This window comes from Rana temporaria, chromosome 4 (genome assembly GCF_905171775.1).
Source record: "Rana temporaria chromosome 4, aRanTem1.1, whole genome shotgun sequence".
Lineage (NCBI taxonomy): Eukaryota > Metazoa > Chordata > Amphibia > Anura > Ranidae > Rana > Rana temporaria.
The window spans coordinates 12,943,116-12,966,777 of record NC_053492.1 but is presented as its reverse complement, the minus strand read 5'-3'; the positions used below and the strand labels follow the sequence as shown (position 1 = coordinate 12,966,777).

General features: G+C 43.6%; 1 protein-coding gene across 2 annotated transcripts; it reads right to left on the bottom strand.

The window, feature by feature from the left end:
* Positions 1–5,313: 5,313 nt before the first annotated feature.
* Positions 5,314–22,272, bottom strand: LOC120935917. 2 transcript variants are annotated; one of them, XM_040347946.1, is made up of 2 exons: positions 22,137–22,272; positions 5,314–8,337 (listed from the first exon to the last, which is right to left on the bottom strand). In XM_040347946.1, the coding sequence occupies exon 2, from the start codon at positions 8,334–8,336 to the stop codon at positions 5,550–5,552; it is 2,787 nt and encodes a 928-aa protein (XP_040203880.1). In that variant the 5' UTR covers position 8,337; positions 22,137–22,272; the 3' UTR covers positions 5,314–5,549. The 2 variants fall into 2 exon arrangements, with proteins under 2 accessions (XP_040203880.1, XP_040203881.1); XM_040347947.1 differs by lacking the exon at positions 22,137–22,272 and adding an exon at positions 12,155–12,329.
* Positions 22,273–23,662: the final 1,390 nt, after the last annotated feature.

Sequence of the window (23,662 nt, the reverse complement as noted above, 5' to 3'; positions counted from 1 at the left end):
GGCATAGCAATACTCTGACAGCCACAAGCATGACACCCAGAGGAAGAGGCATGATGGGAATTGTAGTTTTGCAACAGCTGGAGGTCTGCTAATTGCTTATCCCTGTGATATAGGCTACCTTTGCCCGATCAGACAGCTAAAGCTCAAAATGGATGGTGCATTGGCTAAGAAACCCCCTGCAGGCCTTGGAGTCTCCAGAAAAACGGATTGGAGGTGGTAGTTTCAGTGAATGCGACTCTGCGACTGGTGCGACAGGCGCAGCCACTGGTTGTACTTGGGGTTGCGGATTCAGGGTTCCCAACAAAGTCTGAAGCTGTTCAAAGCGGGAAGCCAGATCCTGTAGAAAACGCATCACCTGAGTCTGATTAGCTCTCGAGTCTGCGAACAAATGCCCTGTAATGGATCGTCTGCGGGGAGCGGCACGTCGGCCAGGTTCATGGCTGTTCAAACTGTCAGGTCACCTGTGGCCAGGTGACAAGTGCACCCCGTTAGGGTCAGGTATGCACCACATGGTAGTGAACCATATAGCCGACTGCTGTGAACAGAAAGGAAGCGTGAGCCCAAGATTCCCCAGAGCGCGGAGTCCAAGACCCAGCTTGGTGTTCACCAGAGCCTCTGGTGGTGAGGATGGCCTTCGCTGCAGCTGGATCCAGGTCGCGACCCTTCGCGTCCCCTAGGTCACGCTTCATAGGGAGAGAGGGGAAGCAGCCACTGAGAACACAAGGGATAGTGATGGGTAAGCCGAGGTCGGGGCAACAGGCAGACTAGGGTAACCAAAGGGACAGGCCAAAAGGTCAGGGTCACAGGCAAACAAGAGTAGTCCGGGACAAGACAAAATCGGTACACAGAAAGGTTAACGTATCACACGGCAGACAGGAACTCAAGCTACAAACAATTTGAAGGTTAACTATGGAAAATCAGAGGCAATGGGCATAGAAACAAAAGCCACAGATAACTACGCAATTCGATTTCAAATCGACAGATTTCTATATAAGTTACCTTGGGACTAAGATAACGAGGAACCTAAATAAATTATTTGAATTTAACTATGTAGCATTGGCTAGGCGAATAAAACTAGATTTATTGAGATGGGATAAGGAAATCTTTACCTGGTTCGGGCGTACAAACATAATAAAGATGAATGTGTTACCGAGACTTCTGTATCCGATACAGACTTTACCAATCAAGATCCCCCAGAGTTTTTTAAGGGATATGAGGTCAAGATTCCTGAAATTCATCTGGGTGGGAAAACCAGCGAGGATACGAAGAACTATCCTGTCATTGCCCAAAGAAGAAGGAGGGATAGGCCTCCCGGACCCAGTAAAGTATCAGGAAGCATCTCATTTAATTAGAGTAATGGAGTGGTGTGGGCGAAATAAAAAAACCCTGGATAAAAATGGAGCAAGCAACAGTAGATATACCTTTGGAAGGCTTGGCGTGGATTCCAGAGGCCGAAATTCCAGTAGAAATAAAGAAACATCCAACGATAGGCGCTACTATACGAACAATTAAAAAGATTTTTGATAAAACAAATATGTCTAATTACCCGAGTCCAATGACTCCTGGGTACTAGGGCATTTCAACCAGGTCTGATAGATCAGAGGTTTAATGCCCTACGACAAAGGGGCATTAGCAGGATTTTTAATTTCTTTAAAGATAATCGACAAAGAGAGAGATTGAAAGAGAGGTCGCACCAGAATTAGATTTTTTCTGGATGTTGCAACTAGAAGCGTTTCTACGGACAAAAGAAAGGATATTTACAGAAGTTAGAACACTATCAAAATTCGAACAGTTATGCTTAAATGGGAGTCCCCTGAGACACTCGCTGTCTTATTTTTATGCAATGCTAATTAACTTAGACGTACCACGAGAACTTACGTTCCTTCAGGCATGGGAGAGAGACCTGGGACTATCATTTTCCAAGGAACAGAGAGACAGGATTTTGCTGTTTACGCATAAGGCCTCAGTAGCAAGCAGATACCAAGAGGGAGGATATAAAATCTTAAGAATGTAACTGGTTTTCATTGTTTGTTTGTTTTTTTGCCCTGTTTTGTTCTGAGGAGGGCAAAGGGTCAAAGAGGAAAAATTATATGGAATTAAGGAGATAAGGAAAATTACAAGACTGTAATAATAAGAATTTCTTTTCTTTTTCTGTATTGGCGGAAATAAGTAGATGATATGAAGTGCGATAATTGGTAATGTGAAAAATGAAATAAAGAATTTAAAAAAAAATCGGTACACAGAAAGGTTAACGTATCACACAGCAGACAGGAACTCAAGCTACAAACAAAGTTGAACAGCACTGCAGACCTGCAGTGCAACAGTTAATATAGACTTCCTGGGATGGCCTGGAGTTGGGCCATACAGGAAGGAGAGATGATAAAAAGGCAGCCAGAACAGAGTCAGGCCTCTAATGAACACATGGAGACAGGTAAGCTGCCAGACTTTATTGCATATCCATGACAATGACATTTGCATGTCATCAGATATATTACACCATGAGTTGAACAGTCTGCATAATGTTGTTATTGATGTCATTGACCATCAGTTACCCATGGACGGCAATTGCAATTCCTGCAACGATAATTCCCCCTTAACGGGGTGGTAGGATAAGTCGATCAGGTGGGTCGCTCCATACTCTGCAACTTCATTACACTATATTATATACTTATGTATATGTCTCTCACCCCAAACTCACTCATCCATATCTTTATGGACCTTGCTTTGTGCACTTGTCAAATCATTTGGTGAAGGAGGGATTTTTGTGTGGGGTTGTTTTTCAGGGGTTGGACTTGGTCCCTTAATTCCAGTGAAGGGAACTCTTAAGGCGTCAGCATACCAAGACATTTTGGACAATTTCATGCTCCCAACTTTGTGAGAACAGTTTGGGTATGGCCCCTTCCTGTTCCAACGTGACTGGCCTGACCTCAAACGGTAGAACCCCTTTGGGATGAATTAGAGAGGAGACTGCATACCACACCTTATCGTCCAACATCAGTGCCTAATTTTGAAAATGTGCTTCTGGAAGAATGGTCAAAAATTCCCATAGACACACTCCTAAACCTTGTGGACAGCCTTCCTAGAGGAGTTGAAGCTGTTATAGCTGCAAAGGGTGGGGCCAACTCAATATTGAACCCTACGGACTAAGACTGGGATGCCATTAAAGTTCATGTGCGTGTAAAGGCAGACAATATAGTGTACATTGTTATTGTTTGGGTATATACGCATCTTTATTGTATATACACTATATACTGTATAGTGCTGTAAAAAATATTTGCCCCCTTCCTTTATTTTTGCATATTTGTAACACTAAACTGTACACTTTCATCAGTCTTGCCTACACACCATCAGTTCAAAATCGGATCGTGTCCAACGCGGTGATGTAAAACACAATGACATGCAGAGAAAAATGAAGTTCATTGCTTCCGAGCATGCGTCGACTTGATTCTGAGCAAGCGTGGATTTTTGACCGATGGGTTTCCCCACAGACGATCGTTTTTTTCTATCGGTTTTTTAACCATCAGAAGATTTTAAAACAGGTTCTATTTTTTTACACCGATGGGGAAAAAAAACTATGGGGCCCACACACGATCGGTTCGTCCGATGAAAACGGTCCATCGGACCATAGTTATGATTTTATTTATTATGGGGAAAAAAGCTGTCCAAACGGGGAAAATACTTCTTCACAGCACTGGGTGTATATTTTTATATATATATATATATATATATATATATATATATATATATATATATATATACATACACAGTATATACACACACACACACACATCAATAAATTAACATTCTTCATTCATTTTTTTAAATATTAAAATAGGATATATTTATTTGTAAAAAATCTTTGCTTTAGTCATTTTAAACAATTAGTAAAGATTTTGACAATGGGGATCTGCCTATGTAAACATGGCAGATCCCCCATTCTGACAGGGAACAACACTGAGATCTGCTGTTCCTAGTAATCAGGAACAGCAATCTCTGCGTTGTCCCAGTGAGCCCATCCCCCCCACAGTTAGAACACACACTGAGGGAACACAGTTAACCCTTTGACTGCCCCTAGTGTTAACCCCTTGCCTGCCAGTGTCATTTATACATTGATCAGTGTATTTTTTTTAGCACTGATCACTGTATTGGTGTCACTGGCCCCCCAAAAGTGTCACTTAGGGTCAGATTCGTCCCCTGCAATGTCGCATTCCCGCTAAAAATCACATATCACCGCCATTACAAATAAAAACAATAACAAAAATTAAGTCGATAAATCTATCCCCTATAACTTTTGCGCACACCAATTAATATACGCTTATTGGAGATTTTTTTTATTCACAAATATGTAGAACACATATGGGCCTAAATTTATGAAGACATTTTTTTTTTGGATAGGTATTATAGCAGAAAGTAAAAAATATATATTTTTTTTTAAATGGTCGATCTTTTTTCACCCTAGAGAATAAAATGGCGGTCATTGCAATAATTTTTGTCACACAGTATTTGCGCAGCAGTCTTACAAGCGCACTTTTTTTAATAAAAAAAATAAGACAGTAAAGTAAAGTTAGCCCAATTTTTTTTTAGATTGTGAAAGATAATGTTACGCTGAGTAACTTGATAGCCAACATATCACGCTTTAAAATTTCGCCCCGCTCGTGGAATGGCATCAAACTTTTACCCTTAAAAATCTCCATAGGTGACGGTTTAAAAAATTCTACAGGTTGCACGTTTTGAGTTATAGAGGAGGTCTAGGTCTAGAATTATTGCTCTCGCTCTAACGATCAGGTTGATACCTCACGTGTGGTTTGAACACCATTTTCACTTGTGGGCGCTACTCACGTATGCGTTCACTTCTGCGTGCGAGCTCGTCAGGACAGGGTGATTTATTTTACTAGATTTTATTTATTTTTACACTGTTTAAAAAAAAAAAAAGGGTCACTTTTATTCCTATTACAAGGAATATAAACATCCCTTGCAATAGAAAAAATTATGACAGGTCCTCTTAAATATGAGATCTGGGGTCAAAAAGACCTCAGATCTCATATTTACACTAAAATGCAATAAAAAAATAAAAATAAATAAATTGCCATTTGAAAAAAATGACAAAAATAAATTGGCCTTTTAAGACGTATGGGCAGAAATGACGGTTTGACGTTGCTTCCGCCCTGCTATGGTATGGAGATGGGTGGGGGCCATCTTGCTTTCTTTTCGTCTCTATACCCAACACGAGAAAGGACCCGATCGCCTCCGCCGCTGCCGGCGGCTCCGGTAAGAGTGGCGGGAGGGGGGTCCCTCTCCTGACGCCCATAACGGTGATCTCGCAGCGAATCCGCCGCAGAGACCACCATTATCGTTTACAGGATCGCCATCTGAAGAGATGAATACCTCGGTTGCGGCAGCAGCTGCTGCCATTACCAAGACATCCCTCTTCAAAATACGGACGTATATAGCCGTGCGGCGGTCCTTAAGTGGTTAAAGTGACGCAGTGCCGTATTGCAAAAAATGGCCTGGTCATTAAGGGACTATTGTGAAAGGACAATACTTAAATGCTAAGTTGGTTGCTTGTGGAAACAGGAGAGATATTTCTGTAACATATCTGATTTCTCTGGACATGGTAAAGGTGTGATATTCTTAGGTTCTCCCGAATGTCTGGGTGTCCAATTAAGTTCTATTTCACCTGAGACAAAAGATACGACATCTGACAAAATCTGAATCATTAATTCTTGCGTTGTTTCTTCATATACTTTAGAGTCTATCCAGTCCTTTTTGGCCTTGCTGTATGAAAAAGGAAATCTTTCTTTTCCTAACTGGCCATTGGTCAACCTTAGTTGTTGAACATTAGTGTGCTTGCGACCTACAATTCTGTTATAATTCAAGGCCGCTAGCTCTGTTCGGGCAACCACGCTATCTATTTCAAAGTGGTGCCTTTTGGATCTGTACTTGAGGGCTATACTGTGATAGACATCAAGATTTTCTGTATGGCAGACGTTTGACAAATGATTCAAGTCCTTCAACAACTTTACATCCATAATAATTTTTTTAAGTTGCTGGTGGGCTGCAGATCCACCAAGGAGCCAGGCGTGTTCCTCATTGTCTTGGTCTAACACGGGTGGATGACTGCAAGCTTTATAAAGTGTTCCCTCTGACCATTCGTGGATGTTCGCTGCGTGGTATATTATTGACATCCATTTCTCCTTCAAAAGATCCACATTTCGATGACACGTACTGGCGCTCCACCACAAATGGTTTTTGGTTGGGGAAACCCAAGATGCCAATTCCTTAGCATTGCTGTGTAAACTTGACCGGTGTATTTTGTGGCCTATCGATTTTGCTAAACGCCAGATGTCAAATTCATGGCATATGTTTTTGTATCGTTCTTTCATAATTTTACATATTCCAATGTGACGGTCGGTAGCGATAATTTTAATTTTTACGTGTTCACGAATTAAACGGTCCACCGGTAGCTGAAACGCTTTTTTTTCAAGTGAGACCAACGGGATACCAGTTTTGATTTGTTCTACTTGAAAATCTAATATTTTTTCGGTCTCCGCATCCAGGAATGTGTATGTGCAATACTTGGCAGAAGAACCAGGTGAGTCATACTGACCATCTCCAGCCAAAGCAACACATTTCCCTCTAATCTCTGCCAAGACATTGGATCGTTCCTTGAGCCAGTGGTAATGTATAGTCGGGTAAATACATTTTTTTTTATTATTGCAATGAGTTTGATGGGATATTCCCGCCAAGGACAGCACATTGAAAAAATTTGAAATTTTATGAAAGTTGCAGCCACTACATAGCAGGGCGGAGGATATAAGTAAATTCCCAGCTGGCATTTTTCCAATAAAAGGTTGACTGGACCACAGATGAAATTTGTGGTTCTCCGAACAGAATCCAGTCACAACAAGAGCGGACCCAACGCAATATTTTTTAAGATAGGCAATATATCCAGGACAATCGCTTTTTCCTTGGCATCGACAATTTAAGAATAACTTATTCAAACAGGACTCGAAAACAATAAACTTGCGCTCCGTCGCCATTTTCTTTGATCCCAGTTCAAATGGCATGCGTATAAATGAGGAATCTGGATCAGATGGATCTATTAAATTTTCGTCCTCGGTTTCTTTTGGATACTCTTCTTCCTCCTTTACTGTTGGACACTGACCTTCATCCATAATGGTTTGTTGCGGCACTGTGGGTTGTTGTGGCGTTGCGGGTTGTTGCGGCGCTGCAGGTCGTTGTGGCTTTGCAGGTCGTTTTGTCTTTGCAGGTCGTTGTTTCTTTGCAGGTTGTTGTAGCATTGTGGTTTGTTCAATAGTCGAGGAAGGAGCCTCAGGGGTTGGAGGGCTTTTTGTAGTAGTACAAGTGGGCAATAGAAGCAAGTAACCCCCAAAACGTGTGTTTAAAGGTTTCAGTGAACTCGGGTCAGTGGAAATTTGTGGGTTTTGCTTACTGAATCCCTCACAAAAAGAAGGCTGTAGCAAAGATTCTTCAAGTCTGAGAGGTCGCTGTTGCCCATCTTCTGTATCTTCAGAAGCTGAGCATAATGAAAGAGGAGGCAGAATTACCATTTCGCATTGTATGGCAATTGAACATTGAGGATTCCGGAATGAGACTTGTATACATTTTTGTTTCACACCAATGTTTTTTTGTGTTTGTGTACTTTTGTGTTTTTGTCCAGGAAAATACTCTGTGTTTGTTCCTTTGGTAGACATTTCTTGGGGAGGTCCTTTTTTTTTTCTTTTTAAACTTTTTTTCTTAGCGGACTCGATATTTACTTCTACTTCTTCTTTTTCCGTTGTTTGTAAAATAGACTCTTGTGAAACATTTTCAAATTCCATGTCTTCCAGAATAATATTTTCAGCAGGAGGTGATTCAGAGGTTGGGGTGGTGGGTTCCTCTAATTCTTCTAATTGATTGACCTCTCCGCTTGGGGAACTAGAAGCAACTTCAGGTTCATCAGTGGATTCTGTACCGTGTTCCTCATAGGTGTCCAGCTTTGGTCTTTTTGAATATGAATGTTCTGACAATTCATCAATTATAAGTTCCCTTGACGGGGGCAGACGCTGATTTGGAACTGCACTACTCTTCAGACCACGTAGAGTACCTCTGGTTACAAAGTCTTGATCATCAAAATGCAAGGAGCAAACACGGTATTTGCCTTTTTTGCAAGACAAGATTTCTGGAACAAGGAAGTTTTTTTCTTTTTCTTTGAAGCCAAGCTGATCGAGCCATGATTTTATCCGGTGTTCCTTCTTTGGGAAGACGTGCAATGTTGTGTCTGGATGGTGTGTTCGCCATGAAAAACTGCAACCTGGCACGAAACAGTTTGGCATCCTAAAAATAAAAAAATATAAATTTTGTTATTTTTTATTATTTAAAAAAATATATTATTAGTTTATTAATCTCAGTTGTAGGATATTTATCTTCATATTTAATTGTGGCCCACATTAGCAGTATGGTTGCCCTCTAAGGGCCGGTTGTATCTGGAGTGCGCTACGAACAGTGTGCAGCATTCAGGAGTGTGTTATGCAGAGTGCAGGGTTCAAGGGTGCGCTATGTACAGAGTACAAAATTTAGGGGTGTGCTGTGTACAGAGTGCAGGGTTCAAGGGTGCGCTATGTACAGTGTGGAACCCCAACCTCCCCCTCCCAAAGCTTCTTCATATCTCTCTCTCTCCTACCTGACCCAGCTCTAGTACCTCCCTATGTAGGCCACTCTGCCTAGCCTTGCAGGGAGATCATTCTCCCTCTCAGATTCTGGGGATCTGTCCTCACCATGCCCTGCCATGAGGGCTTGCAGAGATTTGTTAGTTCCTGGCCCTTGTAAGCACAGAAGGCTTCTATGTTTACAATAGTGGGGAGCTGGAGCAGACGGTGAGTGTCAAAGGTGATGGACTAGAGCTCCAGCACAATGCATCTCCAAACCTGGTATGAGGCTTAGAGGGCCGCATTCGGCCCGTGGGCCTAGTGTTTGACATATGTGATATAGATAATCCAAATAATAAAACTGGGTATTTCCTGTGGCAGGGGACCCCAACTCCTGGGCTGCATACCGGTGCCAGTTCGTGGCCTGATGGAGGCAAGACGGCATCAGAGCCAGCAAGAAAAACATGCACGCCACCCTCCCACCACCAGAGGGTGCCTGCTCCCCTTCTCCGAGCACCAATACTCCCTTCCCTCTCTGTGGTCACCTTACCTACGATGAGGAAGGGGAGATGAAGGAGAAGGGGAGGAAAGAGAGCCAGGCCAGGGTCATAGAACACTGGCTGACAAGCGATGCACTTTCCCATGGTGATTGCTGGTAGATGTAACAAGGATCTGGAACATTAACCCTTCATGTACCCCCCTGATGGCAGCCTGCCTAGGTGGAACAAGTGGATAAGTGCTACAAAAAGGGGGGGGGGGGGAAATCGGTAACAAAAATGCATGCTATGCGCAAGTATGAATGCGGTCTTAAAGTGGTTGTAAACCCGTTACAATCACTTTTACCTAAAGGTAAGCCAAGATTAAGGCTTACCTGTGGGGGCTAGAAATATCTTCCAAACCTTCACGGTTTAGGAGATATTTACAAATGAGACGGGCGCCAATGTCTATAGAAACCTTTAGAAATGGCGAGCGTGCCATTTCTAAAGGAGATTGCTCCGTGACTGGCTCCGGCCAATCACAGCCCCGGGAGCCGCGATACCCGGAAGGAAGATGGACGTTTCGTGGAAGAGGGGACAGAGGTGACATCGCAGGCTTCGGTTTCAGGTAAGTGACACATAATGGGCTACTATGCAGTGCATAGTAGCCCATTATGCTTTACCTTTGCAGGGAAACAAAGAGGAAGTAAAACCCAGCAGGGTTTAATTCCTCCTTAAGAAATCTTGCTGCTGGCAATTCTTTAAAAAAATGCAAGCGTATAAATTGATCAAGCGCAATTAAAGTGGAGGTTCACCCGGAAATGTAAATTTTTAACATTAGATTCATGCTCATTTTATCTAGCAGTACTTACCGTTTTAGAGAGCGATCTTCTCCGCCGCTTCCGGGTATGGGCTGCGGGACTGGGCGTTCCTATTTGATTGAAAGTCTTCCGACAGGTTTCCGACGGTCGCATCTATCGCGTCACGATTTTCCGAAAGTAGCCGAACGTCGGTGCCCAGGCGCAGTATAGAGCCGCACCGACGTTCGGCTTCTTTCGGCTACTCGTGACGCAATAGATGCGACCGTCGGAAGCCTGTCGAAAGCCTGTCAATCAAATAGGAACGCCCAGTCCCGAAGACCATACCCGGAAGCGGCGGAGAAGATCGCTCTCTAAAACGGTAAGTACTGCTTAGTTTTTAAAAAAACTAGCCGATTCCCCTAGACAAAATGAGCATGAATCTAATGTTAAAAAAAGAATTTCGGGTAAACTCCCGCTTTAATGCATTTTATTATGAGAGAAACATGATGAATTTTATTAGCACCCAAAAATAATTAGCACAATAATAATCAATTTCTAGGAATGAAAAAATATATATTTCTTGCAAAATGTGCTTCTATAGGCTTTAACCACTTGCCTACCGAGGACGTCTGCACAATAAGAACAATCAAAGCGGCAGTTCCACCGCTTGATCGTTCTTATAGGCAGCGGGAGGGGATGTCCCCCCCCCCCCCCACCGCCATCCGGTGCTTCTCCGGGCTATCCCGTGCCATCGGAGGCCCGGAGAACGAATCGGCCGACGCTGGCTGGGAAGCATAGAGATGGTCACCAGTCATCTCTATGACCGTCGGAGGCCCGGGCGCAACATTATGATGTCACGCCCGGGTACCCGGAAGTAAACAAAGCCGCAATCGCGGCTGTCGGCATGAGATCGGTGAATTTTTTTTTCACGATCTCATGCTTGTAAGCGTGGAGGAGAGATGTGGGGTCTTATTGACCTCACATCTCTCCATAAAGAGGACCTGTCACACTGATTCCTATTACAAGGGATGTTTACATTCCTTGTAATAGGAATAAATATGATAAAAAAAATTAAGTAAAATAAACGCCCCTGTCCCCGGTAGCTCGCGCTCAGAAGCGAACACGCATGCAAGTCCCGCCCACATATGTAAACGCCGTTCAAACCCCACATGTGAGGTATTGTCGCATGTGTTAGAGCGTGTGCAACAATTCTAGCACTAGACCTCCTCTGTAACTCGAAAATAGCAACCTTTAAAAAAAATAAGGCGTCGCCTATGGAGATTTTTAAGTACCGAAGTTTGGCACCATTCCACGAGTGTTGCGCAATTTTAGTGTGACATGTTAGGTATCTATTTACTCAGCGTAACATCATCTTTCACATTATACAAATAAATTGGGCTAACTTTACTGTTTTGTTATTTTTTAATTCATAAAACCTTTTTTTTTTTCAAAAAAAGGCGTTTGAAAAATTATTGTGCAAATACCGTGCGAGAAAAAAAGTTGCAATGACCGCTATTTTACTCCCTAGGGTGTCTGCTAAAAAAAATATATATAATGTTTGGGGGTTCTGATTAATTTTCTAGCAAATTTTTTTGATTTTTCATGAAGGAGAGAAGTGCCAAAATAGGCCCCGTGGGCAAGTGGTTAATAGTAAAATGTGTCATTCTATAACAATATAAAAAGGATATAAAAAAAAAAAAAATTTACCAAATTTATGGTTGGTAAATTTTATTGAAATTAAATATTTTTTTTTTATTGTTTTTAAACATTGCCAAATAAAAGCATGCATGACTTGTAAGCTGCTGACTCCAAAAGACCAAATCTCAGAGACACGGTAGCTTTAACAAAGAGGAGGGGGGGGGGGGGGGAACAGCTGCAGGGAAATCCTCGGTCAATGGAGGTAGGAGAGGGGGGAGGGGTGCGGCTTTACAGAGACTACGGAACTTGCGCGAGGAAGACACAGACACGCTCTGCTCTTGTATGACATGTCTGTACACACAGCAGTATGACAAAAAAATGTAAACTGTGTATAAATTAACTCCGCGCTCACCCTCACAAAACAAAGCTGCTACACTCACAAAAGGCAAAAATAAGAACGTCAAAATATAAAATATTTCCTTTGGATAACAATACTCAATATATACATACAAAATTATATAAACTGTGACCTAATGTCCAAATAAGTCCATGCATTCATGCATCTATGTTGTGGAACAGTGAACATTCTCACCTGAATGAAAACAAATCCAAATATGTTCGTAAAAATCTCCACCAACAACAGAAGCTATAGATGGGATCTCTCCTTCACAAGGTGCTGATCTCACGTCTACCCAGACAGGAAGTGATGTCAGGTAGACAGGAAGTGATGTCAGATACTAATAAGAAGTTCCAGTTGAGAGGAGAGTCGAAAGGCACTAGAGGAGTTAATAAGATCTTATTTTCCATTTACACCCAGTAACCCCTGTAATGTCCGTCCTCTTCCTCCATAGTCACTGTGACGTCTTTTATCTCCAGCAGATAATGACAAACACATACACTATATGCCAAAAGTATTAGGACACCTGCCTTTACACGCACATAAACTTAAAATGGCATCCCAGTCTTAGTCCGTAGGGTTCAATATTGAGTTGGCCCCACCCTTTGCAGCTATAACAGCTTCAACTCTTCTGGGAAGGCTGTCCACAAGGTTTAGGAGTGTGTCTATGGGAATGTTTGACCATTCTTCCAGAAGTGCATTTGTGAGGTCAGGCAGCGGTCTTACAAGCGCACTTTTTTTGGAAAAGAATAATTTTTTGAATAAAAAATAAGACAACAGTAAAGTTGGCCCACTTTTTTTATATATTGTGAAAAGATAATGTTACGCCGAGTAAAATGATACCCAACATGTCACGCTTCAAAATTGCGACTGCTCGTGGAATGGCGTCAAACTTTTACCCTTAAAAATTTCCATAGGCAACGTTTATAAAAAACTATAGGTTGCATCTTTTGAGCTACAGAGGAGGTCTAGGGCTAGAATTATTGCTCTCGCACAAACGATCGCAGTGATACTTCACTTGTGTGGTTTGAACACCGTTTTCATATGTGAGCGCTACTCACGTATGCGTTCGCTTCTGCGCGCGAGCTCGTCGGGACGGGGCACTTTAAAAAAAATATTTTTTTTGTTTTCTTATTTATTTTATAAATTTTTACACTGAAAAAAAAAAAAAAAAATTGATCACTTTTATTCCTATTAAAAGGAATGTAAACATCCATTGTAATAGAAAAAAGCATGACAGGTCCTCTTAAATATGAGATCTGGGGTCAAAAAGACTAAAAAAAAAATGTTGTCATTTGAAAAAATTACAACAAGAAAATATTTCTTTAAGAAGCATGGGCGGAAGTGACGTTTTGACGTCACTTCCTTCCTGCTATTCTATGGGGACGGGTGGGGGCCATCTTGCCCTCACTCGTATCCCAGCCGAGCAGGGGACAGGACCCAATTGCCTCCGCCACTACCGACGACTCCGGTAAGCGCCGGAGGGCGTGGGTGAGTGTCAGGAGAGGCCCCTCTCCCGCCGCCGATAACGGTGATCTCGCGGCGAATCCGCCACTGATTGTCTGGAGTTCAAAACGACACCTTTGGTCAAGAAATATTGTGTGGCTTTAAAACCTACCTTGTGGGGTATTGACATATACAAAGAGGTAACATCAAGAGGTGCCTACGTACAGTTCTCTTCCCAGGAATTATGCCAAAGGGCATTGATAACAAAGTTTGAATCTCTGGCATCTCTGGCATACTAATGGCTGCAGAAAAAAATCTATGTAAACGGAAAGAAAGCTAGTAAAACTATTGGTTCTTGCTACTATTGCTCTTCCTGGGGATCCACCAAAGATTTGTATACTTTGCAGATGGTGATAAAAATATGGTGTGCTACATTTAGTTGTCGAGTACCCTATCTCTCGAAGCATCGTACACCAAAGTTTTGAGCACTTCCTGGTACCCAGGGAGAGGTTGGCTGAGAGTTTAAGATAATTGTTGTTACCTGATAACAGACTATGTTCAGTCTGACACGCTGCATCTCCGATCGTGGTAAGACGCTTCTGACAGAGACGTTTTACCATGTAATTGCAATAAGCGTATATTGATTGGTTTGTGCAAAAGTTATAGCGTCTACAAAATAGGGGATAGTTTTATGGCATTTTTATTAATATTTTTTTTTTACTAGTAATGGCAGCGATCTGTGATTTTTATCGTGACTGTGACATTATGACGGACACATGGGACACTTTTGACATTATTTTGGTACCATTGTCATTTATACAGCGATCAGTGCTATAAAAATGCATAACTGTGTAAATGACACTGGCAGGGAAGGGGTTAACTACTAGGGGGCGATGATGCCACATCCCTGTAGAAGTCCTATGGGACGAAATACATAGGGTTCTTTACATCTGTTGCTATTTACTGTGCTTACAACCATTTTTGTGATCACTTATGCTACATTCATTTACCAGATGTCTGTATTTTATCCTTTTTTTATCATTAAATTCTTTGGTCATTTTTGATCTATGTTACGTGGAGGCTTCCTTTTTTTCTTTTCATTTTTGTTCATCTGAGGTATCCATTTACCATCTCCATCTCCCCGTGAAGGTGACGGTTGTTGAAAGTGGGATCCTTTCCATTCTCTCACGCAGGGTGCGTGTCTGATCCGACAGCCATCAGGAACCTCACCGGTCATCTACTCTGATTTGCATCTGAAGAAAAGAAGATCCTGATACTCTTGCCGTTTTTTGATTCTGACTTGCCACTGACCAGTGTGTGAGTCCACCAATTACGGGTGCGTGTCTGATCCGACAGCCATCGGGAACCTCACCGGTCATCTACTCTGATTTGCATCTGAAGAAAAGAAGATCCTGATACTCTTGCCGTTTTTTGATTCTGACTTGCCACTGACCAGTGTGTGAGTCCACCAATTACGGGTGCGTGTCTGATCCGACAGCCATCGGGAACCTCACCGGTCATCTACTCTGATTTGCATCTGAAGAAAAGAAGATCCTGATACTCTTGCCGTTTTTCGATTCTGACTTGCCACTGACCAGTGTGTGAGTCCACCAATTATGGTAAGAGTACCGACCCTTACTTTATAGTGGCGGGATCACTACCTTTGTATCTGATGCTTTCACCCATGTGATACCATGATGGATGTCCTCCCTCTTCGTCTGTACCTTTGCACTTTGGAGATAGCATATTAGCGATTTAGAGACACTTTCATTTTATGGGACTTTTATTTCATGTGTGATCAGTATTATTTATACATTTACACTTTATACATCACTCCACTTAATCTGTCGGGTGTGTTTTTCATGGTTCTGAAGTCTTTAGACTTCTCTGATGTTCTTTCACCTGTGACTGAGACACACCTGTTTCAGTGTAATTGATTCACACTATTTATTAATTTGTATGTTGTTTGACATTTTTTGATATATTCAAACATATTGTTTACTATTAGCGCTGCACATTTTTACAATTTTTTCTTCACACAATTTTCTATTTGTTTGTGCCGGTGATCTGCCAAGCTTGTTCCAGCTATGGTATTTGTTCCTCTTAACAGCTGATGATCAGCTGTTACGTTCGGCTATTTCCGTAGCCTGCTACTGCGCATGCCCGGAGTCTGCGCAGTCGGTTGTGGAACTTCTCAGATGGTCATCTTCTCCCCTCCTCCTCCCTCCCTGAGGCAGCTATGGGGCCTCCCCCGCCCGGGTGCTCGCTGACTGGTGCCCTGGATGGGCCGCTCTATTGTCAGTCAGTGAGCTCCTCCTGCTCCGTCAGCCCCATAGAGCCGCACACAGCCCCCCCTCTCCGATGCCCAGGGATCCCGCATGCCGCGGACACAAAAAGCGCCGGCTTAGTGGGGTGACGTCACCCTTCCTGCAATATGTCAGACGGGGAAAGCATGTGGAAGGGGATGGTAGGTGTTGTGTAGGACGGCGGTGTGCTCAGTCCATACAGAGGGGGATCCTCTCTCCTCCCCCATCACACAACAGACGCCCCTTCTCTCTGCTCTGCATCCTGATCTGCCGAGCTGTGTTCCTCTTAACAGCTGACGATCAGCTGTTTCGTTCGGCTATTTCCGTAGCCTGCCCATGGCCTATTACTGCGCATGCCCGGAGTCTGCGCAGTTGGGTGTGGAACTTCCCATATGGTGGAACAAGGATGTTAAGTCACCGGCTGATTCACATACCATATAGCCTTTTATACATCAAAACCAGAATTGCCAGAGATCTTTTTCAATCTTCCATCATCTCTTCAAAAGCGAAGGCTTTTAACCAAGAATGTCCTACAGTTGCTACAAAAACGGGCAATTGTAGAAGTCCCACTAGATCAGAGAGGATGAGGTTTTTACTGTCCACTTTTTCTCATAAAAAAGAAAACGGGAGACCTGCGGCCGGTATTAGATCTAAAGAGGCTTAACAGGAAGATCCTAGTGGAATCCTTTAAGATGGAGAGCCTCCAGTCGATATTGCTGGCAATAAACCCAAATGATTGGATGCTGTGAATCGATTTGTCAGACAACAACACTTTTAATTCCAGAGTCTGCAGTTTGGAATATCGACTGCCCCTAGAACTTTCACAAAAATTCTATTACCAGTGATAGCATACCTGAGGGAAAGAAGATTAAGTGTACGTCATTATCTCGACAATATCCTCCTTCTAGCCGACAGCCAACAGTCTCTCCTCCACCATCAGGAAATACCGATATTCACACTACAGCAATTTGGGTGGATAATAAACTGGAAGAAAACCAACTTGAAAATTACCTTCTTGGGAGCAGAACTGAATACCAACTCCAACAAAGTGGAACTCCTTCAGGAGAAAATAGGTCAATTAATTAAAAAGATAAAGACATTAAAGGCATCGGTTTACCTACCCACCAGAGCATATCTGAGCATATTGGGATCAATGTCATCCACTTTCCCAATTATCCAGTGGGCCCAATGGCACATAAGAACATTTCAAAATTAGTTTTTGACGCAATGGGATGGAGCATCAATGCTTCAACCAATCCTTACAAACAAAACGGTTAAACAATCTGTATGGTGGTGGACCAGGGTCTGCAACCTCAAACGTCATTGGTATATTGTTCTTCCTGACTGGAAAGAATCACGTCAGATGCCAGTCTTCAAGGATGGGTAGCCCACTATTGGGACCAAGTGGCCCAGGGACATTGGCATTTCCAATCACAAGGCATAGTCTAAAACATTCTGGAGCTCAGACCTGCCTTTCAAGCCCTCCTAGCATTCAGTTCATTCCTCAGAGGGAAAAGTGTCCTACTACGCATGGGCAACAAAGTGGGGGTAGCCTACATATAGAGACAAGGTGGCACCAAGAGCCGCACACTCATGAAGGAAGTACGCCCTATCCTCGACTGGGCACAGGTACATTTGGCAAACCTGAAGGCGGTATAAGTTCCAGCAGTACAGAACCAACTCGCAGACGATCGAAGCAGAATCTTTATTTCGAACAACGAATGGTCCTTGAGTCATCAAGCCTTCTCTCTCCTGTGGGGCGTTCCCAATATCGATCTGGCAGCAACCTCAATGAACACCAAGTGTCCCAAATTCCAAATGGTGAGAGCTGCATATCCAACAGTGGCAGGAATAGACTGCCAACACCAACCCTGGAATTTCCGACTGAGATATATATTTCCCCCAATACGTCCAATCGACGTCCATGGTAATAGCAGTAACACTGTTCTGGCTGAGGAGGCTGTAGTTCACAACCATTCTGCAGCTGAGTACGGAGGTCCAGTTACCTCTTCCAGTGATCTGCGCTCACAAGGCCAAATTCTGCACTCAGCACCGAAAAAAAATACACCTGATGGCATGGAAATTGAAAGGGATAGGTTACTAAATCACTTAAGGTAGTAGCTACCTTACAACAGGCCAAGAAGAAAACAACTAATACTTACAATAGAGTGTGGGAATGGTTTACTTCATTTGCACAGCAATAATCCTGGGATCCACTGTCACCCACAGTATGACAAGTTCTCGTATTTCTGCAATTAGGCCTAGAAAGAGGTCTAGGTTCTAATACTCTAAAGGTTCAAGTCTCTGCCTTATTGGCCACAATGGGAATGAAATGGGCTTCAAATCCCCTCATCATACAGTTCCAAAGAGCATGTTTAAAAATAAAACCTCCAAGGAAACCAACATTCCATAGTCTTTGAAGCTCTGTCAAAAAACATTTTTTTCCCCATGGAGTCAATATCCCGATGGGATTTAACGCTGAAATTAACCTTCCTAATTGTCATAACCTCAAAAAGGGTATCCAAGTTGCAAGCTCTCTTGATGACAGAACCCCATCTGGTCTTCTACCCTGAGTCGTACTTAAACCTTCGGAGCAATCCTTACCTAAAGTAGCATCCGCTTTCCACTTCAATCTAGAAATCAACCTATCAGCCTTTCTCACTAGCCAAGGAGATCCACATCCATTGGATATAAAAACTATTATTACTGCATACTTAAAGGCTACTAGCCCATTCAGAAAGGCTGAGAATCTTCTGGTCATACCTCACGGCGCTAAAAGAGGCCAGGTAGCATCTTCACGTACAATAGCCTCATGGCTAATAAAAACCATCAAGAAAGCATATGCAGTACATCTTCCAATACCCGATGACATCTATTCCAGAGACAATATGCAAGGCAGCAATTTGGTTCTCTAGAATCACGTTCATTTCACATTACAGAATAGATCCTGCGCAATTAACGACTGTCGAATTCGGAAGAACAGTTAATCAAGCCAATTCTTCCACATCCTGGGAATAAAATGAATGTCTTCTAAGCACCCACCCGTATAGTGAGTTAATTCCCAGTGTGTGTGCTGCCATGATGCGACAGGCAAAACGGAAAATTGGATACTCACCTTTCCATAATTTTCCTTTCCTGATGCATCTTATGGCATCACACAGATGCCCACCTATTTAAGGTGATAGATACAGAGAATGCTCTGGTGGACTCCTCTTCAAAACTTATAGCTAACCAGTCCTATCAGGTTGTGGGGGCGGAGTCACAACCCAGTGTGCTGCCATAAGATCCTTCACGAAAGGAAAATTACAGAAAGGTGAGTATACAATTTTCCCGAAAGCTCGTCCTGAAAAATTATTTGTTAGTGCAAATAAATTTCTCTGTCGCGATTGCACTAATATGGCTACAATCACCTCTGTTATTCCAACAAATTCCACTTTAATAATAACCCCTAACCGTGTGTCTCTTATGGTTTTGCAGCTGTTTAAAAAATTATCCTTCCCAAGAAAAGGCAGCGCCATTTTAAATGTGGTCTTCCGAGTCTGTCTTGCAATTTACTTCCGCCCTTCCTGCTAGTCTGATCTGTAAACTCAAGCATGCGCATTGGGGTTCTTAGCCAAGCCTCGCTCCAGTTTCGGGATCACCATGACAACCATGTCCCGTGATGTCCCAATGTTTACACCCCCTGTGACGTGTAAGGTCACATGGGGTGTATCAGAAAATGTTGAATGAGGCTAATATGGTGGGATCTCAGTGGATAGGAAGGATACGGCACACATCATTATGGACTAAGAGCACAAAGAGTATGCCGTGAATTATGTTAAAGATGCGTATGTGCCAGTGACGTCAGCATAAACAAGAATACAGATTACAAGCAAACGGAGGCAGTAAGATGACATTTACATTAACAGTTTGTAATGAGGATTGATATGGGCTAAACTTATGAGGGAGAGTTTACTTCCACTTTAAGTGGTTAAAAGAGAAGTATGGGTTTGGTTTTTTTTTCTGCTTTATACTTACCCAGGTGGATGCAGCATGGGTCTGATGCTGCATCTGTTCCCCGGCGCCTCTACCACTGAGAACCGAGTAATCAAACACCCCCAATCGCTCGGTTTTGACAGCTCCCTAAGCAGAGAGCTGCTGCATGTCACTCAGCAGCTCTCCGCTCTGCCACCTCCTTGCTCACTGGAGCAGTGGGGAGTGGCCAGCTCAGGCTCTCAGTGGCTTGCTGAGAAGCTGAGCCGGGTATCGGTCCAGGCACCTGGTGGATCCTGACTTCCATTGTCGGGATGACGTGGTGCCTGGACTGACTTCTGTGACATCAGCAGAGAGCGGACTTTATCCTGCTCTCTGATGAAAAACGGGTCACAGGAGTGCAAAACGAACTGCACTCCTGTGATCCATAGGAGAAGTACAGCCAAACAAGCTTTGGCTAGACTTCTCTTTTAACGAAGGGGAGGGGCGGCTGCAGGGAAATAATCGTCAGAGGCGGGGGGGGGGGGGGGGGGGGGGCACAGCTTTACAGAGACTAGGGAACTTGCAAGAGGAAAACATTGACATGCTCTGCTCTTGCACAACATGCCTGTATACACAGCCGTATGACAAAACCTGTAAACCAATGGTTCTTAACAGTGTTAATTTTGGGAGAAAATTTCGATTTAGTTTTAGTCTTATGCCGCGTACACGCGGCATTAATCTTAGGACTAAAATGGCATTTTAGTTTTTAGTCCCATTGTGCACAGTACACAGCCCCCTACACTCTGCACAATACACAGCCCCTCACCCTCTGCACAATACACAACCCCTCACCCTCTGCACAATACACAGCCCCCCACAGTACACAGCACACACAAAAAATAAAATGTATGTAAATACATGTAAACAAATAGGCCTGGTCTTCAAGTGGTTAAACTTTGCCTGGTGAACGCATGCATAACAGACCTGTCTCCAAAGTCCATGGGAAGACACTGCAGCTTTAATAGTGATGAGGGGGAGGAGCAGCTACAGGGAAATTTTCTGGCAATGCAGGCAGGAAAGGGGCGGCACATAGACTACGGAACTTGCAAGAGGAACACAGACATGTTGCTCTGCTCTTGCACAACATGCCTGTATACACAGCAGTATATGACAAAAGACATAAATTATGTATAATTTCACTTTGCGCTCACCCACTCGCTGTGCGAAACAAAGCTGCAGCGATTAAAGTTACCCAATGCTGAATTAATCTTCAATTCCATCTCCACTTACATACAATGAATCCCTCTAAAATAATGAAGTGAAAATATACAAAATTTCTTCGCAAAACATTACTCAATATATATACGTACAACATGATATTAAAGCAGAGGTTCACCCTAAAAAACATCTACCGTATTTATCGGCGTATATCGCGCACTTTTTTGCACTGAAAATCAGGGCAAAATCGTGGGTGCGCGATATACGCCGATACCCGCGCCGAGTTTTGAATACTGCGCCAACATATACCGAGCGCAGTACACTCGGGTATAGTCGGCCAGTCTCGGCTTCTTCCGTGCCCACGTCCTGGACGTACAGGACGTACAGGACGTGAGCGCGACAGTTGCCGAGCCTGCCCGAGTGTACTGCGCTCGGTATATGCTGGCGCAGTTTTCAAAACTCGGCGCGGGAAACGAGCGGGGAGGACGCGAGGACGCCGGACCCGACGAAGAGGACACCCGAAGCCGCAGACGGACGCCGGATTCGCCGATGGACGCCGCGCAAGACACCAAAACTGTAAGTACAAAAAACTCTTTTTTTCCACAGGAATGGGGGCAACTTTAGGGGTGCGCGATATACGCGGGAGCGCGATATACGCGGGAGTGCGCTATACCCCGATAAATACGGTATATACCATTAAATGCAGCATACTTCCGACAGCTACAGTATGCTGGTATTTTTTTATTTTTCGCTGTACATACCGTTTTATAGTTCTTTTTCTTTTCTCACTCCCGCGGGGAATAGGCATTCCTATGAAGAGGTGTAGATGATTGACGTGCGGATAAGGCGCGTCACGCGTCCTGAAAATAGCCGGACTGGGACTCGGCTCTATACGGCGCCTGCGCAGTCAGCTCTACACGGCTCCTAGTCTGTGCGCAGGCGCCGTATAGAGCCGAGTCCCAGTTCGGCTACTTTCGGAACGCGTGACGCGCCTTATCCGCACGTCAATCATCTACGCCTCTTCATAGGAACGCCTACTCCCGGCGGTAATGAGAACCCAGAAGCCGGGTGAAAAAGAACTATAAGATGAAAAACAGTGAAAAAAAAAAACAGCATACTGTACATGTCGTTAGTATGCTGGATGTAATGGTATATAATTGTTTTAGGGTGAACCTCCGCTTTAACCGTGATCCAATGTCCAAATAAGTCCATCTATTCATTTATCCATGTTGTAGAACATTGAAAATTCTCACCTAAATGAAAACAAATCCAAATGTGTTTGTAAAAAACCTCCACCACCGACAGAAGCTGTAGATCGGTTCTCGCGTTCACAAAGTGCGGATCTTACTCATACCCAGGTAGGAAGTTTCTATGAAAGACAGGAAGTGATGTAACATATAGGCAGGAAGTGATGTCCGGTATAAATAGGAAGTTCCGAGTGAGAGGTGAGTCGGGAAAAAGTAGAGAGAAGACATTGCTGGAAGTGGCAGCAGAGGAGGTAATAAGATCTAATTTTCTATTTACACCCAGTAGCCACCCCCTCGTCATGTCCGTCCTCTTCCTCCATAGTCACTGTGATGTCTTTTTATCTCCAGCAGATGATGATACACACATATATAATGTGGAAATTTAGATTGACCCCTTTAGGATCAGAACATTTGCCCAATTACGGGGCCAAAACATTCTCTTATTTTAATAGACGTGTCACTTACTCACTGTAGATGACATAAACACACCTGGGTTCCTAGGGTTGCCACCTCATCCCTTTAAACCCGAACACATCTGAATTACCCAGGTTTTGGGGCTAATTTTGCAGATAAGGCACCAAGTGAGTTTAATTACCACCTTAATCAGCCACAGAACCTGTGTAATTAATATGTAGCCGCTGATTGTTTTGGGGTCGGCGTATTAAGTTACCCGGCAATGTGTCTAGGGGTGATAGCAGTGAGCCAAAACAGTAAGCGAATGTCCAGACAGTGAATAAAGGTTTTTTTCAATGCTTTATTTCCAGTCCAACATGGCCAACATCAACATTAAGTGGGAAGAACAGGTTGATGAAGGAAAAGAAAAACCTTGCAGTATCAGGCCTGGATATTAGTTGAGCAGCCCTTGCTCAATAGAGTATGAAGTTATAACTCGTCGCCACTCTCAGGCAGAGTGGGTAAAGTACCCCCGGACAGACCTCTCTCACAAGCCTGGCAGATGAAGCCTCACTTAGGATTTTCTGGGAGGAACAGGTCTCTCTCACAGACCTGGCTCTAGGGCCTCTGCCACAGGCCAATTACTTTAGATAAGCTAGATCAGTGTTTCTCAACTCCAGTCCTCGGGGCGCACCAACAGGTCATGTTTTCAGGATTTCCCTCAGATCAAACTGCTGTGGTAATTACTAAGGCAGTGAAACTGATAAAATCACCTGTGCACAATAATGGAAAGCCTGAAAACAAGACCTGTTGGTGCGCCCCGAGGACTGGAGTTGAGAAACACTGAGCTAGATGGATGAACAGAGCGAATCCTCCCAGTGGATTTTTAGCATAGGTCACCGGGTGAGCGTACCTGTCAGCATTCCGGTCACCAGATCCCCGAATCGGACGGCACTCAGCCTGGAATCCTCTCAATAGAACCAGGAACCCAGTAGATTTCTGGAGTCACATTTTACCTCCGAATGAGGGTTTGTGTAGTCTGCAATTTTGGCCTGGAGGGCCGCGCTGGCGGGGTCCATGGATGCGCGCACCCTAAAGGTGGATGCCGCACCTGGAACCGGGACCCAGCAAAGATTTTA

Excerpts from the sequence above, each read along its gene's own strand:
- LOC120935917 (XM_040347946.1), bottom strand. The coding sequence starts at position 8,336 with ATGCCAAACTGTTTCGTGCCAGGTTGCAGTTTTTCATGGCGAACACAC.